The following is a 19,372-nucleotide window of genomic DNA, read 5'->3' as shown; positions in this document are numbered from 1 at the left end:
ACCTACGTTCACCCTCAGAACAATAACTAAAGCATAGAAGGAAGGCTAAAATAGCAACAGAACTCTATAATTCTGCTCTACTTTATCTTACGGAACCGGCGTAATGTTAGACAAAGACGCATATACAAAAATTGTTTCGTAATTTCGTAGGTTGTCACAAGTTTTTCATTGCCTAGTGTTGGGTTTCACTTTAGTAATATGTCGATAAAATTAAATTTACTTACAATTAATGTCGATAATTTTTTTTACAAGATTTCTTTTTGTAGGACGCAATTATCTTCTTCTTGATGAACGGAGACTCTGTCTCTGATAGATAAGTATCTAACCATTTTTGGATTATATTGTCTGGTTTATATTAGTTTGGAGCTGCAGCTCACATTCAGGAAGGAAAGAAAATAGCCAACTGTTATCGTTTCATCGGTAAGTATTTTGTAATATTCGAATTTATTTATGTTGTCATCCGCCGTGCACTGGTGTTGATCGACGTGCCGTGCAAATTGGAACCGCCGGATCTAAGCCGCACAGACGGTAAGAGGCCCGATGGGCTCACGCTCATACCCTAGGAGAGGGGGCGTGCTTTGTGGGACGCGACCTGCGCTTGCAGGTTTGCAGCAACGCACCTGCCCCGTACTACTCGAAACGCAGGGCTGGCTGCCGAGTGGCCCGCTAGCCAAAAACTGGCGAAATATGGGAATTTAACGCGGACCCACAATTTTGTCCCTTTTGCCATCGAGACTTCGGGTGTGTGGTGCTCGGCCGTAATTACCATTTCATCTGTCTGATCTATAATGTTCAATGTAGGAATAGCATCGTCCACTTCGAATTAGGAACACACATAAATGAATCCGCAGTAAAATGTTTCGAGCAAATACGGCTGTACTTATTTGGAATCCAATTTCGTCTATTAATGCGAATTATCCATTCTTTCTCTTTGTTATCGTCTACAGAAAATCTAAAAATTAAAAGTATCGATAATTTTAGTACATCACTATGGACAATCAACATAACCTCAAATCAATTCCGTATTCATCGATGAAACGTATAATATAATGGATATCTCAAATATTTTATGCTACAAATCTATTCAGCAAAACATATTACTTTCCTAAAATTGTTCAGCAGTTCACATTTCACTAGAAAATTACAAAAAACTTACCGATGAAACGACAGAAGTTGTTGGCTATTTTCTTTTCTTCCTGAATGTGAGCTGCAGCCCCATACCACACAAGACATAATGTCACAGAGTCGAGACACTCAATTATTTGATATAAATAAAAGTTTCTTTCCATTTATTTGGAAAAATATTGTTAAATTATCACTTAAAACAATCTGAACACAAGACACTCGTAAACAAAGTTGACGCGACCGTGTCAAATAGTTCGGTAAATATAAGTAAAATCTTCTTATGTATGTTACTATGTATTTGGCCGAGTTAAAATGAGTCCAATAGGTCCAAATGACATTTCATGTTGTGACAACCTCGGAAAAAATGAAGCAAAGAGCGAATCATTTGTCCTTTTCTCACTCATAGTTTGTGTCGTAAGCTAGAAGAGAGCCGGTTTATAGTTTCTGAATTCTTATTTTAGCCTTCCTTCTATGCTTTAGTTATTGTTCTGAGCGTTCACCTTTAACGTACACCCCACAGAATACTTTGTACATCCGGTATTACAGGGTTATTAAAATAAAGGGCGGCTAACTTTATTTGTGTAATTTCTTCCGATTAATTGAGGTAAACTGAATTTGACATGAGGTACATTCCTATCGCACACATAATATTATTATTCATAGCCGCAATAGTACACTCGCCATTCTGACCCACTATTATTCTTTCGTGTGAAATCATTCCAAGTCGTAGTCTAAGAGTCAGTCTTTTTATAGTCCAAGAGTTCGTTTTATTACGTTTCGGTAATTTTAGACCTTGCTGGGTAGGTATAATAGTCATTGGAAATAAAATAAAATTACAAAAGTATAAAGCATGTATTCATATTTATTGTGACCTGATACTAATGCTATATTTACACAATTTACATTACAGGAATGTAACTGGAACACGCAAAAACTCTCAAAAGCGTTAATAATGTAGAGATGACCATTAATTAGTATAGGAGAGTTGATATTCATTCCCATTTAAAAATGGTTTCACTGAGTGATTCCAATAAGAACGATCCATAACAATTTTGTTATATTTAACATTTACAATGAAAATACTCATATTTGAAGCTTTTGTAATTGCACTGTATTTGAATTGGAACATGACATGATGAATATTCATGATGAGTTTTTGTTACAATCGAGATAAAGTATAAAGATGTAGGTACTAATGTTGACCACCAGACTGGACCAAATAACATCAGCCTAAGCCCCATAATGGTGCTAATCTCCTTCAATTTTATATTCTACCGACGAAAGACTTAATTACCTATACCGAATTAATGTTTTTGATTACTATAAAAGAATACATTAATTTTAATATAAAGCTTGGTAAAATAATTTCTTTACATACAGATAATCGTTAGAATAAATATTTCAAAAAGGAAGTTTACATTAATGTAATGTGGATATTGACTTTGTTTTCAGTATAATCTTTCTGTTTAAACAAGAACTGAGACACGGAGAAGATTTTTCTATTTAAATATTAAAAAATATGTATAATTTTCTTACACTAAAATTTCCTTAATTAGAACATAACATTGTTGTACCTATGTTGAGTACAAATCCCATTAATTACAACATCTAAAACTTTTTAAATAACAAAAGGTATGAAGTTAAAGATGTGGAAAATAACATTATTAATTAAATAGATGTAAGTAGTTCAAATGACTCTAGAATAATATTTCAAAAACTTTTCTATTGTTAGTTTAGAAACAAAACTAAGAATCAAATAAAACCTTTTTAACACATAAAATAAATCATTTATCAGTATCAATACTTTCAGACTTATGTTTAACATAGACATAACCACAACATGCCTTACGATACATACAATCTGCTAATGTTAGATCGTTCTTATGGCTTCTAGATCTCTCACCACATCGCATAATCGTTGTCGTCCATGTCAAAGATTGTGAAGAAGCCAAGAATAGTGAGATACACAATCACATTGCCAGCCAGAGTAAGGTAGCATGCACCCAGCAGAATCTGGAATAATAAAACAATACATAAGTTAGCACAAAGGTGGCAGTAGCATTATCTAAGCAAATTCAAATAAGATGAAGTTGGGTCTCAATTGTTCCAGCTAAACCTGCTGCCCAACTTCACGTCTTTGGAGTCAGTTGACATCACATTAGATCAGAGTAGTTATTTTTATTAGTTTTGAATATGTAAATGGATATTAAATAAGTTTGGACTATTCTAGATTTAAAATTAGACTTTTAATGAATTATGAAAGTAAAATACAAATAGATGAATGATTCGACTTTTGGTATAGCTCATAAATGTAAAATTTATACTGTAACTAATCCCTAATGATCGCTGGTTATGAAGCAATAAAAAAAATATGCTGGATGCAGTTTCGGTTCGGATAGTTTTTTTTTATTTTGGATAGATTCGGTTATGGAGCTCTGTAATATCCCAGGTAGATAAATTGGTGTTTCAGTAATAATAAGCACATCATGTGGATCGTGAATCAATTGCTACATTAGCTTGTTAAAAGAACTGTCTTTTATTTAACTGTTATATTAGCAAGTTCTTAAATGATCTTAAATTAGCCCTTAATATTTTTTCCAACGCCATTGCCGTAGCTAAATACTGGGAGGAAACTATCTAAGTTAACATCTTTTTTGCCATCGACACAAAAACAAGAAGAATATTTTTTCCATAATATCTTATCACATCTTGTTAAGAACATCACATACCACTCCTGCACGGGTGAGGACTATGGGCAGTGCAAATGAACTGACGATGAAGCCCATGGTGATGAAGATAGCTGTCTCCATGCAGGGTGAGTTGCTGCCGCCAGTGGTGTCAGTGTGGCGGCGAGCAATCATCGTCGGTATCGGACACAGCATGTAGAACAGTACTACGAAGAATGGCCACCATTGCCTGGAAAGTACAGCATATTATACAAATAAATAAAATTGGTCATTGAATTTCATTTTTAACTAAATGGCCATAAGGTGGAAATATGATTGGCCACCTGATACGACACGATTCATTTATAACAAACATTATAGAAGGAAAAATTGAAGGGAAGAGAGGAAGGGGTAGACCTAGGATAACATTTATGAAACAAATAAAAGAGAAGGTGCAGGTCGTGTCGTATCGGGAGGTGAAGGTTTTGGCGGGAAGAAGAGAGGAATGGCGGTTACTCCACCGACAAGAGCGCAGCTCTTAAATAGAGAGAGAGAGGGGCCATAAGCTGTAAGGAGTAAGGGGGAGCGCGTGCCGATTGTCTATCTTGCTCACATTTATGTGGTAAGGTGGCACAGAATATATTATATATATTTTTTATATATGAATGAGATTTGTGTAGGGAGTGTCTAGTCTGTGACATAATTCAAGACCACTTTGCTTTAGGAAACTACAGTTAGTATAGTAGGTATTCAAATGATACAGTGGTACACATAAAAGAATCATGGATTCTGCTAGGGCACAGCAAAGTAAACTTTAAAGTACAAATATTAACAATGAAAATTATTCTATAATAACATTTATTTTTACTATAACTATGAGGGACTTGTACTTAACTATAGGATTGCAATGAGTATACTCAATAGTCACACACAGCTTACTAGAGGTATAAAAATATAAGTTACTATTAAAACTCGACTACGGAAAAATCAGGCTCTAAAATGTATGAAACATGAGAATGACCACAGTTATCACCTAAACATCATTATCCGTAAGAATTTCGGAGCGTACCTATTTTCTTGCTTCATACTTTTTAGAGCATGTATTTTTCCATAGTCATGTTTTACTTTTTAAACATATATTTTTTATTATATTATTCTGAGATCTTGTTTATTATGATACATATTTTATGGAAGATATGGAGATAAAACCTATCCGGAACATATCTGAGCAATCATGTTATCAATTCAACATAATTATCAATAAAAACAGGAATACCCACAAGCAAAAGCTAGTAATATGTACATATTTGAAATCTGCAAATTAAGCCCATTCATTTGATACCCAACACACTACCATTACAAAAAAAATTGTCATGTTCAGTTTATGACCTCCAGATGGTACTACGTTGAATTTAGAGTGATGTCACATAGTCTGTAACCACCGGACAATCAAGACGCTTCTAGTGACACTTCATTTGTTAAATTAGGACAGGTGGTTTCGAAGTTAGATTGGAATAAACATGCATACACAGATACATACAAACATAGCAGTCAAACAAATAACCCTCATTTTTGCTGTCCGATAAAAGTAGAGTAATTGAGTTGCTTACTTGTTAAAACTTGGTAAGGCACATGCTAGTATAACAAATGTCATCCCAATAGATCCAGCAAAAGCCAGCGAGATGAGGCTGCAAAATACAAAAAAAAGGTAAAAATTTACAAAACATAATTTTGAGATTTGCACCTATTATTCATTTTCGTTACTACTACTAACCACACAAGAATTTTACGCTCATTTAACATATTTTAGTTCAAAATAATAAATTGTTAATATTAAATCTGGATGGTCTCTTTGTACACATAGATTCTCACATCAGTTTTTATGTAACTTTGTTTAAGTTTAAAGCTAGGTTTTGGTACCTACTAAGAATTTCAAAAAGAACGTATGGAAAATTCTCTAATTCCATTATAGGCTTTTATAAGTGACGCCCAAAGATTAAGGCTAACAAATGTTGTAACATTTTAATAGTGTTAAAATACTGGGTAACATTGTAATGACTTACCCTTTATATTAACATCGATCAGCAGACATGAAAGAAAAAAGTGCATATCGTTAGATTATAATATAAAATGAAATCTGTTTGTAAATAAATGAGTCATTGTATGGACGACAAAATGAATGCAATGACTTTCTTGGTACTTTTAATACACAGTACATTTAAACTTTTTTTATCCATTATTATTTTACCTTTGATCCCAGCCATTATTTATAACGTTCGTGCACTAAGTTAAAATATCACTACAGTAACTTAAGCTGTATTACTGTGAATCAACTTAACAATCACAAAACTCTAAATTCACAAAATATGACGTCTGTTCTGTGCCTGCCCGTGACATAATTTTTTTTTGTTGATTTTCCCCTTTTCCCCGATGGACAAGGCAAAGGGAACTATGCCCATTCAGCCATGTCTAATTAGTGTTGGGTTCTTACCCGGAAAATTCCCGCGTTTTGGGAATTTTCCCAATTCTGAGGGAAAAAACCCGAAAAATTCCCATTTCAAGGGAAAATATTTTTTATCGCATATATTTGTATTAAAAGTAAGGATTTCCAACAAAGACCATTTAAATATAATGTATGCCTACTTATGCCCAATTTATCTTCTGTCGTAGTGTCGTATGAACTCTTAAAAAACTTAAAGGAGATCATCGGATTTCGGCCCAGAAGTCAAAGTGCCGGCCAAAAAATAATTTTGCTATATTCCGTTAGATCTTATCCTTATGAGCATTTATTACTATGGCACCAAAGCTGTAGGGTCAATATCTTCGGTTTTATTCGATTTTAAAAAACTGTATATTTCATACATTTTTGGTGAAAATGTAAAGTGCCGGCCAAGTAACAATAATGGTATTATCCTTAGAACTTATCCGTCTGAGCATTTATTACTATGGCACCAAAGCTGTAGGTTCAATATTTTCGGTTTTATTCGAATTAAAAAAAAACGGAATTATCATACATTTTTGGTGAAAATGTGAAGTGCCGGCCATGAAACAATATTTGTATATCCCGTTAGAACTTATCCATTTGACCATTTATTATTAGGGCACCAAACGTCTATGACCATTATTTTGACTTTTGTTGGACTTTACGTTATAGTTTCTGTGTGAAAAGTGCCGGTCAGCAAAAAACACATGTCAAAGCTATCGAGAAGATACCTGTAAACATTATTCACTATGACAAAAACGTGTATGACCATTAATTAGTTTGGCTTTTGTTGGATTTAAAAAAAAACTTGATTTTTGATTCATTTTGTATAAAAATAAAATATAACCGACGCGTTATTTAAAAGATCGTCAGAATGTTTATTACTATGGCATTAAACGACTATGACCAATATTTTGAACTTAATTCGATTTTCCAAAAATCAAAAAAAGTTTTATCTAGTGATAATGGAACTATCTTGCTAAAGGCGTAATATGGTGGTCGTCTTTTGAAAAATAGGTTTGCGTTTGACCACTACCTTACCTGATGGTGATACACGCTTAAGAAACTACTTTTTTTAAAGAAAAGTGTATACAAGGAATAAACAGTGGGGTGATAGAGGTACCTACTATGTTATCGGCCGAGTAGCTCCAGGACATTGTAATAGGCATACATGCAAAGTACAACTACCCGACTCCTGTTTTCCCTAACAGATACTTCAGACGTCATGCCAATATACGAGTTTCGTCACTAGATGGCAAGCTTATCTTTGGAGGGTGGTAACCATTTACGGTCAAGGTGAATCAATACCATAATTCAACCTAAACTTAGGCCGTAACGTTGAGTCGAATGCAAAAACTACAGCCAACGTCATATCTAAAATCAGATAGTATTAATATAGAAGTTCACCTAACAACACACAAAACAAAAACACAAAGTATTTATCTGAATAATAACTAGTCATTGGGAAAGCTCTGCTTGTTGTCATTGTTAAAATGTATAAAAAAAAGTTTTTTTTTAAAAGTCCAATAAAAGCCAAAGTCGACATTTGGTAGTATAGTAAAAATACGTCGTTCAAGTCGTTTACCAAAAGATTTGACTTTTGTTTCGCTGGCTGACATTTTCCCATTTGAACCAAAACGGAAAGAGAGACGAATAAAAAGTCAAGATAACGGTCAAAAATATTTTGCGCCAGATTATTAAATGTTCTAAAGGTCCTTTGTAATCCGCCGTACCGCATTTTTTACCCAAAGCACTTTATTTTCATACAAAATAAATAAGAAATCAAGATTTTTAAAATAGACTAAAAGCCAAACTAATGGTTATACAAGTTTGGCGCTATAGAAAAAAATGTTAACAGACATCTACTCGATACTCTCAACATGATATTTTTGCTGGTCGGCATTTTTCATATTTAAACAAAAACGTAAATTCCAATAAAAGTCAAAATAATGGTCATAGATGTTTGGTGTTATTAAAAAATATTGAGAAGCAACTATTAGACAGATTCGACGTATTTTTTTCGATGGCCGGCATTTTAACATATTAACCAAAACTGAAAGTCCAAATAATGGTCATAGAAGTTTGGCGCCATACTAATAAATGTTCTAACGGTCCTTTGTAATACGCCTGTATACCTCTTTTTCCCAACGGACATAATATTATTTTTTACAAAATGTATGAAAAGTCGAAATTTTTAAAATCCAATTAAAGCCAAACTAATGGTCATACACGTCTGGTGTCATAGTAAAAAATGTTCAGAACAATCTATTCGAAAGGTTTGACACATTTTTTTTCTCTGACCGGCACTTTCAAATTTGGGCCGGCCAAAGTATGGAAAGCCGATGATCTCCTTTGTAATATATTTTGAATGGAATGGTCGATTTTAATAATTCCATGCAAAGATATCTACATATTATAGGATATATAGGATGCTTTTGGCACGAGAGAATGTCATCATCGAGGAGCAACATGGTTTTGTGTAAGAAATTGGGAGGCACGAATACCTACAGATATTATTTACTTGGACTATGAAAAAGCTTTTGATCGAGTTCCTGTCACACCATTGATTGCTAAATTAGAGCCCTTTGGAATCAGAGGCAATGTCGTGAAGTGGACTTCCTGTCAAATCGCACATTCTCTGTGCGCATCGGAGAATCATACTCTGTTCCCAGAAAAGTCCTCAGCGGTGTGCCGCAGGGATCGGTGTTAGGACCTATTTTATTCAGTATCTACCTTACAGATCTTAAACATGGTATCATGTCTGATATATCACTCTTTGCAGATGACACGACAATAACGGGGAATCCACTTATTAGCCATAATATAATCCAAGATGATCTTGATAGGGTAATTGCTTGGACCCGAGATTGGCTAATCACATTAAACGTAGACAAATGCACTGTGTTGCATGTTGGCAGTAACCACCCCACGTTGAGTTACACCATTGACTCAAAACCTCTCGAGTGTGTTAAAAAACAAAAGGACCTTGGCATAACGATAACACATAATCTAAAGTGGGACGATCACATTATTGGAATCACTAAGAAGGATAACTCCCTCTTATACATAATTAGAAAAGCTTTTTATCATATAGATACGGAATTGTTTCTTAGGCTTTACAAAACTTACTTACGTCAGACCGCTGTTATCGGAAGGACATTGCACTACTAGAGAGAGTCCAAAGAAGAGCAACAAAGAAGGTGACAGTACTGGCTGGCCGGAGTGGACCTTAGCGGGGGCCGCAGGACTCTCACCTCTGGCTTGCCTTCATTGGCCAGCCAGAGTGGGGCGTTAGAGCTATACGCTCGCAGGGTGGAAGTGAAAGATGCATAAGTCGCGAGTTGGTAAGGCGGGTAAACCGCCTCGCAGAAACCGCACACCCTGACACCCTGAGATGCTCACAACTATGTTGCTGCCTTGCCGTCCAGTCGCGTCGGCTAGATAGGTGGCCCAACCAGTGAGTGACGAGTCACCGCCTGCCCAATGTATCTCTGTTATTAACATTGGTCGAGCAGGCGCCATAGTCCCCCATAGCCCCAGTATCCCGGTTCACTAACCCCCAACCCAATAGCCCAGTTAATTTTGTTCCCATAATCTGCCATAGTCCTACGCGAACCAGGGATTGTCTTTGGGTGCACTCCCATAGTGCATACAGGGATAATCGCCGGTTGGTGTCACAACACATTTAGAGTAAATTGTCTTAAGGGGCCTCTACGTGTTGGCTTCGACCCCACGCACGCCTTCCAAAAGTCCGGGACTCCATGACAGACCCGACCCGAGACATGGAAACGACATACAAATAATAATAAGATTAAAAATAATTAAATAAAAAATATTTTCCCATGATTCGGGAATTTTTCGGGTGTTTATTTTATTTTCCCATATTTTCCCGATATTTTTTCTTTCCCACCCAATTTTTTCTTTCCCTGCCCATCACTATGTCTAATGTATTTTTTGATGATGATGATTTTTTTTTTTTTTTTTGGTTTGGTTTTCCCCGAAGGGTAAGGCAAAGGGAACTATGCCCATACAGCCATGTCTGACGTATTTTTTTTCTTGATGATTAATGAAATGGTGAAAGGTGATGAATGATGATGATGAAACCTAAGCCCCCACCCTCGGAGTAGACTCCTACTCCGAACCCCAAACGAATTAACTCAAAAGTCCGCATAAACTTTTGAGCTATGAAGCGGCTTCCTAGCACGAAGCGAAAATAGGCAGATACACTTTGTTTATTGAATACTCCAATGTAATAACACTCGCGAATGTCTTCCGACTAACTTAATGCGATCATTAACCACAAAACACCACTTCGTATTAATTATTTAGATTATTCAATGAAGAAAGCAACTGTCCCGTTCCCGTTTCCCGCTAAAAAGCCTTGATGATGATGATTAATGAAATGTTGAATGATGAAACCTAAGCTTCCACTCTCGGAGCAGACTCCTACTTCAAATCCCAAACAAATTAACTCAAAGTCCGCATAAACTTTCGAGTTTCTTTAGGTACACTTTGTTTATTCAACATTTCGATATAATAACACTATCGCGAAAGTTTTCCGACTAATTTAATGCGATCATTAACCACAAAACATCACTACGTATTAATTATTTAGATTATTTAATGAAGAAAGCAACCTTCCCGTTCCCGCCAAAAAGTCGCCTGTGACGTAAACACTGAACAAATTATAAAAATGTTTAGTCGATAGTAGCTAGAACTTTTGAGTTCTTTCTAATATATGTATATTATTATTTAATTGAGAGAAATTGCATTTATTGCATTGTATACCAATCGCACACCTCTTGTGGTGTGAAACCTTTGTAACCAGGCCAAAAACACTACAAAAAATAAAAAAGTATTCGTCTGTCAGTGTCGCTAGCCGATTTCGAAAATAATTACCTCTATTTCTTTAATAAATATTTCTTATTAACTTTAAAACTTCGAAGTATAAAGATAGTAATATATCATGGATGATGATGCTGAAACTTATAAGCTTTGGCGCATTCGTAAAACTGTTATGCAGGTAAGATATTTATAGGTTATATTTTCTGTTGTTATTGTTTAATTTTTAAAGTAAATACAGTTCTAGGAAATATTTAAATAACAGTAAAACTACAAATAGTCATGTACACTCAACAAATAACTAGAGTTTTTTTCTACGAAACTAACCAAAAACTACCTTTACTAAAACTAACCTATAATGAAACATTACAACGACTTTATAACATTTTCAGTTATGCCACGATCGTGGGTACTTAGTAACCCAGGATGAATTGGATCAAACCTTGGAGCAGTTCAAAGAGCAATTTGGAGACAAACCCAGGTATGTGCCTATGTCCAAAGTCATCATCACTTACCAGCATGTAATTTTGCTGTCTCTGATAATGTAGCGTCTATTATATTTTTCTTGATTGTCTCGTCGAGTATCTGCATTTTAAAAACTTTGTACAAAAGTAATAAAAACACTCAAAAAAACATTTAATTTTGTTGTAAACAAATATGTGTCAATGTTGACAGAACATGTGTTTTTTGAGAATTTTTCTTCATCCAAACCTCTTTTGTATTGAAAAAAGGTTGGCGCCCTTTGACAAATACTGGTATAGTAATAAATAGGTATATTTTATGCCATTTATCAAATTGAAAACTAAACTTGTTTATTTTTAATTTATGCTTATTTAAAGGCCATTTTTAAGTGTGTATGAAACAGTAATAAAATAGAACAAAGATTGTATTTTTTATGTTTTGGACACTGTCCTGCCCTGTTCTGTCCTACGAATGTCCTGCCACTTACTTTTTAAAATAAAAATATAAAGCTTGTTTCAAATACTAAAATTATTTATTTTTGTTTTCAGTGAAAAGCGTCCTGCAAGAAGTGACTTGATAGTGTTGGTGGCTCACAATGATGATCCAACAGATCAGATGTTTGTTTTCTTTCCTGATGAAGCAAAAATTGGCATTAAGACAATTAAAACATATTGTACAAGGATGCAAGAGGAAAATATACATAGGGCCATAGTTGTGGTACAAGCAGGTGAGTTACCTTTGTATAGCTTTTATTTTAAAAAGTACTTTGAAAAATCTTTTCTATCTAGGTAGAGGTTTTGGATTTTACAATATTGAGCTTGGGAGGAAATCTCCTGTTGGCCTACAAAATATGATTTATTTTTCAAGACTGAGTGGAAAAGATCTTTACAAATAGTTCATCTATTATTGTTATTTTTTTTATGGACTTGTTTCTGGAACTCTATATTTAGGTCTATTCTATGTAAGTAATTTAGAATTTGTTTCTTTCCATCACCACCAATAAAGACTTTACTATTTTTATTGTCAGGTATGACACCATCAGCCAAGCAGTCGTTAGTGGACATGGCACCAAAGTACATCCTAGAGCAGTTCTTGGAATCGGAGCTGCTTATCAACATTACAGAGCATGAACTGGTGCCCGAACACATTGTGTTAACACCCGATGAAAAGCAAGAACTGCTTGCTAGATAGTATCCTTTTACAACTGGTTTTTTACCTCTTCTATCACGTGGATTGTGAGGTGGTCAACCAACATGATCAACCCTGGTCTCAGGGTTATTATTGATCCGCTAAAGGCATGACTCATGTGATGACTGCTTACTTACATCAGCAGGCAGTAATAGCTGGTAACTAGTCTCATATTAAAGTTACTAAACACAAGATATACAAAACTTGACTATACCAACATCCCCACTGCACAAAGTCCACAGAACTACCTTCTATAAAGCTATCTTGATATTTATTTAATTCATATACAATACAATATCATCATCATCATCATTGGCCACACGTTGTAGTTGTCACGTTTTGCTGCAAGATCTTGTGACTCATGAAGCAAGTAGCAGCACGGTATCTTTTGCCGCATTTTACACAAATAAAACGTGAGTCGGAGGGAGGAACAGTGGGGTGAAAGCGAAGTCAGGCTTCGTCTTGACACATCCAGCAGACAAATCGTGGCGCCACTCTTGTCTTATACAAGCGCGAGTCTCCCAACTGCTAGTGTCTTAAAACTTTCCATTTTTGCTTACACAAGTCTTTGAATCTTAAGCATGACTTCACACGGCATTCGATGAACATGTCCTAGCCAACACATACAACATACATTACAATAGAATAGAAATACACATTAGCATATAATATACTTTATATTTTTACATGTATGTTATCCCTTTCTAAATTATATTAATTCTTATTTATTACTAGATTAGTTTGATCTCTTTTATACTCTCTATTCAGAACCTTCGTTGGGCCAATGCGATTCGCACTTGGTCGGTTTTTCAATTCTAAGAAATTACAGACACTTTCATAGTGATCATTGAAAGTTACTATTATTCATCCTACAATTCATTATGGCAATATTGTATTATATGCCACTTTGTCATGCTGTAGAAAGTTAAGTAAAATTAGGTACTTACTATGATTAAGAGATGTCTGTAAATGATATTGAACTTCGAGATTAAACTGACTCATTGCGTCCACTTAATTCTAAATATCAGTCACCTATATTTTTATGTTCAGCACAAATATCTCAGTCTTCGACTAAAAGATACAGCGTCAGCCTATTACATCTATTGGTTACAGACGACCGCGATATTTATTTCGTCTACATAGATAACGTGTACCATACCGCGGGGTAGTAATATCCACACGAAATTAAATCGGCTCTATTATGTGAAGTAATTTTCTTAACTGCCAACACAGCAAGCTGAAAGAAAACATGTTGATGAGAATACAAGCCGGCGACCCTGTGGCTAGATACTTCGGACTGAAGCGAGGACAGGTATGTTCACAATACTTTAATGATATCTATTTTAGCATTAGGTTGCACGGGAAGCAAGAGTTGAAACGTATTGAAACACAAGTTAAGCCAGCCGTAATGTATGGTCTTCTTCTCCCTTCTTCTAATCCTATTATAATTTGCTGGGATGCAGGGCTCGAATACCAGATTTCCACTCCTCGCGATCTTTTGTAGCCTCTGTAGCTTGCTCTCATGACATGCCGAGAGTTTTATAGTTAGTTAGTTTTCATTTATACAGGGTGTTAGTGACATCGTAACGAATACTGAGGGGGATGATTCAGACCATGATTCTGAGTTAATATCAAGTGGAATTTTCCGTCGCAAAATTCATGATTTGTTTTAGTTTTTTTTTTAATTATCTTCAATTCTATACTTTTGCGATTGAAAATTCTTTTTGATATTAACTCAGAATAATGAGGTAAATCAGCCCCTTCAGTATTCGTTACGATGTCACTTACACCCCTTACCAGTACATACAGGTAGCCATACAAGTAGGTATGGGTGTTAGTGACACCGTAACGAATACTGAGGGGGATGATTCAGACCATGATTCTGAGTTGATATTAAGTGGAATTTCCAGCCAGAAAATTTATGATTTTTTTATGTTTTTTTAAATTATTTTCCGTTCCATACTTTTGCGACGGAAAATTCCACTTGATATCAACTCAGAATCATGGCCTGAATCATCCCTCAAAGTTTTCGTTACGATGTCACTAACACCCTGTATAATAATAGGTCACAAAATTATAAATATACTAGCTTTTGCCCGCGACTTCGTCCGCGTGGCGTGTTATAAAAGAGAGATCTTTATGTGTGTGGGAGTGCATATCACAAGCATCTAACTTATGCAGTTTAGATTTTTTCATACAATTTTTTTTCCCGCTAACTCCCGTTTCCGTGGGAATTTTGCAATATCCCGTTGCAACTAAGCTTTAAGTTAACTAAGGTACCTGCATGCCAAATTTCAAGCGTCTAACTTAAGCGGTTTAGATTTTTCATACAAAAGGATTTTCCCGCTAATTCCCGTTCCCGTGGGAATTCCGGGAATTCCTTTCTTAGTGCACCTCTACGGTACCTAAGCTACGTCCCTTCTAAATTTTAAGTACCTACGTTTAGCCGTTTAGGCTGTGCGTTGATATGTCAGTCAGTCAGTTTCTCCTTTTATATATTTAGATGAAATAAAACTACTTTTTTTGACGTGACTTGTAAATTTGCCGCGATTTTAGATATGGATAGATGGGATATTCTTCGAGCCGATGGATTGCCCATCTTTATTTATTGGTTTTAATATTTATTTTGTACGTTTTTCTTGTATCATTGAACACGCGATAAGTGATCGATTGACCGGCTAATCATATGTTAGGTGTTGTGGTAACATTTTATAGTTGTGTATTTTTTATTACGTATGAACCAGTGGTTAGCGTCGGTTATTAAAATACTTCATATTTTTTTGTGCTTCTTTTTATTAGCTGTGAAGAGCTATATTTGTAATCAGTATCGGATGTTAATAAACTTTTCCTGTAGGATATAACGCGTTATAGGTATTCATGCGTATGATTGTAATGTTATTAATCTATCTTTTAAAAATACTCGTAATTGTAGTGTATTATAATTATTTACGGTCGGAAAATGTTTTTAAACTTATCCTTAGTAGTTTTACCAAACTAAGGGCTCTGAATAGGTTAGATAAATTAAAACACCTCTCTTATATTATCTATTTTATTCACCTTTTATTAATAGGACGGCCTCTGTGGTCCAGTGGTTGAGCGCTGGACTCACGATCCGGAGGGTTCGAATCCCGGTGAGGACATATCACAAAAATCACTTTGTGATCCCTAGTTTGGTTAGGACATCACCTGATTGTCCGAAAGTGTTTTTTTAGTGCTTCGGAAGGCACGTTAAGCCGTTGGTCCCGGTTACTATTTACTGATGTAAGTCAGTACTCGTTACATGAGCCTTGTCAGGGACCTTTGGCGGCTCAATCATAACCCTGAGGTTGGTATTCCACCTCACAACCATAAGAAGAAGAAAAAGAATCGGACTATAACTCTATCTTTGAATCAGATGCTTAACAAAACGTTCTAAATCCAAATAGGTAATATATGCTTCTATAACATTCGAATTCCAAAACTGCTAAGACTTTTATAAACTAGTTTTTAATTATATTTTTATAGGCGGAAAGCCAGACATCTGATTAAAACGTGTAGAATGGCACTTCTACACAAATTATGTCGGTCAGTTGAATGATGCCAGATATGCGCCATGTCACGACGGTGCAAGGTTCAACGGAACGTGGTGTCTACAAGTTAAATCTAGAAAAAATAAAGATGCTATGTCATGTATGAAACCTGCGATAGCTCACGATACACAGAGAAATCGCAAACCTACACCTCGTACGTTTTACATGACATAATTGCGAATATGAAACATTCAATTACGAAAATGAGAGTTTTGCAAATCAATCACTTTTTACTATGATTGTGTGTTCAGTTCTATCTATGTTAACGTGTAACCCACTACTGTCCGTCATTGCAACCAAATTATAGGTGTAGTTTCGTTTTGATGAGGTCCGGATGTGAGAAAAAAATTTTAAAATCAGGATCCACATAATATCAGCGTCGTGGTTCACGCCGTGATTTGTGCTGAGAGGCCCTTTTATCTCAGTACGTCCACCACCTTATGATCATTTTCGACGAACTTGTCTTGCTCTTTTGTAATTTCTTTGTGAAAATTTGATATGATGTTATTGCCTTATTTTTGTGTGTGGCGCCCTTTTTTAATAAACTATGTCTATTTTATTCTAAAATGAGTAATCTAACTAAAAGACAAGTCTATTCTGTTCAGCTAATTGTTATTAACAGTAGCCAAAAGACGTAAACGAAAGTGACACTGAGAGGCCGTTGCGGCGACTATTGTAGAAAATTATACCTATTTTTTTATGCATTTTTATCTACACAGCTTATATCTTGCTGCTCAGCTACTGTCTCCTCTCTTTTATGCCATTTTTTCCGGCCCTATATAAGTATCATCCATTGCTTTAATGCTATAATGCTCGCGTTTAAAAGTCGAATTATGGTTTAAAAAATCTTTCGTGGTAAAATTTTCTCGTTTCATGGAGAAGTTACGGGGGTGAGGCCTTTGTGGAGTCTTTTTGTTAACGTAGCTGGCGACGTGACGAGTGGGTATACAATTGTTAGTGACATCGTAACGAATACTGAGGGGGATGATTCAGGTCATGATTCTGAGTTGATATGTAGGGCAATTTTCCGTCGTTACTAACACCCTGTATACTATGCAAGTCTGTCTACCCTTTCGGGGATACAATAGTAATCCCTAGCATTATCATGTTAAATTTATGACCATAAAATTATCACAATATTTACGGTTTCCCTTTAATTTTGTTTCAGGTGGTGAAAATCATCCGATCTTCAGAAACGGCCGGGCGATACATTTCGTATAGATTAGTATGCTAAGAATAGGTTTAGATATAAAACAATAAAATTCCACTTTCATTAAACAACTCTTTTAATTTTACAAGACATTATTAATTGTTTTAAATATATTAGAAATAAAGTTATGTTGGGAAAACGTTTGAAGTGTACGAATAAAATAAATTGGTAAGTACCCTACTGTTCAGTTATTCTCATAATGTGTTTTAAATATATTTATATCGTAGGTATTAACCGAGTTAGTAACAGTACTAAAAATAAAAATGGAATCGGAGACTGTGCCTATTTTTACGAATTTAAATAAAGCTCTAATAAATTATTCATTAGGGAATTCCCTTAATTTATTCACATAACTTAAATGATTTTCGAACTTCTGTCAAATGTGACCATGCTCTTATTGAAGTATAATATTATCTCCGTCTTCAGTATCTCTCAATTATCAAAATTGGTACTGTAGGCATATGTATACGCTCATTGATTTAAAAGATGTATTGCTGTTACAGTTTCCTGTTCTCCTCATCCATAACACTTTGCGAAATGACGTAAATTCAAAAATGTTACATTGACCTTCAACAATTTTATCCATGATAATTACGTTGAATAAGTGATTCTGATTTCTGATATACGTCAAGGCACCCACAGTACATAAAAGCACTATTTACCTAATAACACACTTCTTCCAGTTGTAGGGCACATTTACAGAATCATGTAAAATAAAACATGTTTATTAGGTAAATAGTGTTTATAAAATATACTATGCCTACAGTACGATACCAGATAGCAAGATTCGTAGACAGCTACCAAAATAAAAATGCCACGAAATCTACACTAAAACAATAATCAGCTGTTACTTGATCTGGTAAGTCTATTTTTCAGTTATTAAAACTAATAATATTTTTATCAGTCGCTTTTGCTACGCCACATTTTTTCGGTCACAGCGGAATTTTAAAACTTTTGAAGACAAAAAATCTATATTCCTCCGAATCGAGTACATAGAGACGAATGTCTAGCAATGATGTTGATTCGAAATTCTATTTTTAACTTATTTGAGACTTATAAGTTATAAGTCCTACGAATTGACATTCATATCGATTATCTATTGTTTTAACCCCGACTGGAAATGCGCATATCCTAGACTAAAAATCGGAAATCTACATTGATTCAGTATCGCACGTAACTCTAGTTTCGCATGTACAAAAACAATATACATATTGTTTCCCGTCCAAATAAAGTAACAGGTTACGTCTGATGGTGACCGTTACTTGCCAGCATAACAATCGCAATTAAAATCCACCATCGAATGTGAACTTTCGTAAATACCATAATAATCGTCATATGCAATGCAATGGAGGCACGCGATTAGGCTGTGTGCTCACTTGTAATTCGCACGAGACTTTCAGGTTTCATTTGAAACTGATGGTTAGGCCGTTTTCACCTTATCATTGGATTTTTGTTTAAACTAATAAAGCTTAATTTTTACGGTAATTTAATGTGGTATTAAAAATATTTTCCGTCGGACTTAGTATGAAATTCGAAAACAGTTACGGTTAGGTATGACTGCTGAAAGTTGCAACGAATAAGTATTTCTAACAAGATTAGCATTGTAAATTATTTTGCAACATATTATCAGAAAATTAGGTTCGACGATAAAAAGCTACCTGTGTACGTGTTGGTAACAACATCTCTTTCATTATTCTGAGTAAGTGTAATTGGAACATATAGCTCCCGTAACTGTTTACACCAGTATTGCAGTTAGTGACAGCACATTCATGCAGATGCACCATAATCCCGGCGTAATACAACATGCTCATGATCACTTCGTTTCTTC

General features: G+C 35.1%; 2 protein-coding genes across 2 annotated transcripts; one reads left to right on the top strand and one right to left on the bottom strand.

Moving 5' to 3' along the window:
• Positions 1-1,967: 1,967 nt before the first annotated feature.
• LOC126374263 (leptin receptor gene-related protein) lies at positions 1,968-6,195 on the bottom strand. Its single transcript, XM_050020782.1, has 4 exons — positions 6,040-6,195; positions 5,402-5,480; positions 3,855-4,041; positions 1,968-3,138 (listed from the first exon to the last, which is right to left on the bottom strand). Exons 1-4 carry the CDS (start codon positions 6,053-6,055, stop codon positions 3,025-3,027), a joined length of 396 nt encoding a protein of 131 aa, XP_049876739.1. The 5' UTR covers positions 6,056-6,195; the 3' UTR covers positions 1,968-3,024.
• A 4,919-nt stretch (positions 6,196-11,114) lies between these two features.
• On the top strand, positions 11,115-17,615 carry LOC126374262 (DNA-directed RNA polymerases I, II, and III subunit RPABC1). Its single transcript, XM_050020781.1, has 6 exons — positions 11,115-11,296; positions 11,508-11,596; positions 12,126-12,304; positions 12,605-12,767; positions 13,999-14,077; positions 17,503-17,615. The coding sequence occupies exons 1-6, from the start codon at positions 11,240-11,242 to the stop codon at positions 17,566-17,568; spliced, it is 633 nt and encodes a 210-aa protein (XP_049876738.1). The 5' UTR covers positions 11,115-11,239; the 3' UTR covers positions 17,569-17,615.
• Positions 17,616-19,372: the final 1,757 nt, after the last annotated feature.

This window comes from Pectinophora gossypiella, chromosome 17 (genome assembly GCF_024362695.1).
Source record: "Pectinophora gossypiella chromosome 17, ilPecGoss1.1, whole genome shotgun sequence".
NCBI classification, from domain to species: Eukaryota; Metazoa; Arthropoda; class Insecta; order Lepidoptera; family Gelechiidae; genus Pectinophora; species Pectinophora gossypiella.
This window is presented reverse-complemented; position numbering and strand designations above follow the sequence as displayed.

Bases quoted from the DNA above. Each gene is read 5' to 3' on its own strand.
- LOC126374263 (XM_050020782.1), bottom strand. The intron at 4,042-5,401 runs GTAAGCAACTCA...TGTACTTTCCAG, and splicing joins GCCTTACCAAGTTTTAACAA to GCAATGGTGGCCATTCTTCG. The intron at 3,139-3,854 runs GTATGTGATGTT...TTATTATTCCAG, and splicing joins TCCTCACCCGTGCAGGAGTG to ATTCTGCTGGGTGCATGCTA.
- LOC126374262 (XM_050020781.1), top strand. From the start codon at position 11,240: ATGGATGATGATGCTGAAACTTATAAGCTTTGGCGCATTCGTAAAACT. The intron at 11,297-11,507 runs GTAAGATATTTA...TAACATTTTCAG, and splicing joins TTCGTAAAACTGTTATGCAG to TTATGCCACGATCGTGGGTA. The intron at 14,078-17,502 runs GTATGTTCACAA...ATTTTGTTTCAG, and splicing joins TCGGACTGAAGCGAGGACAG to GTGGTGAAAATCATCCGATC.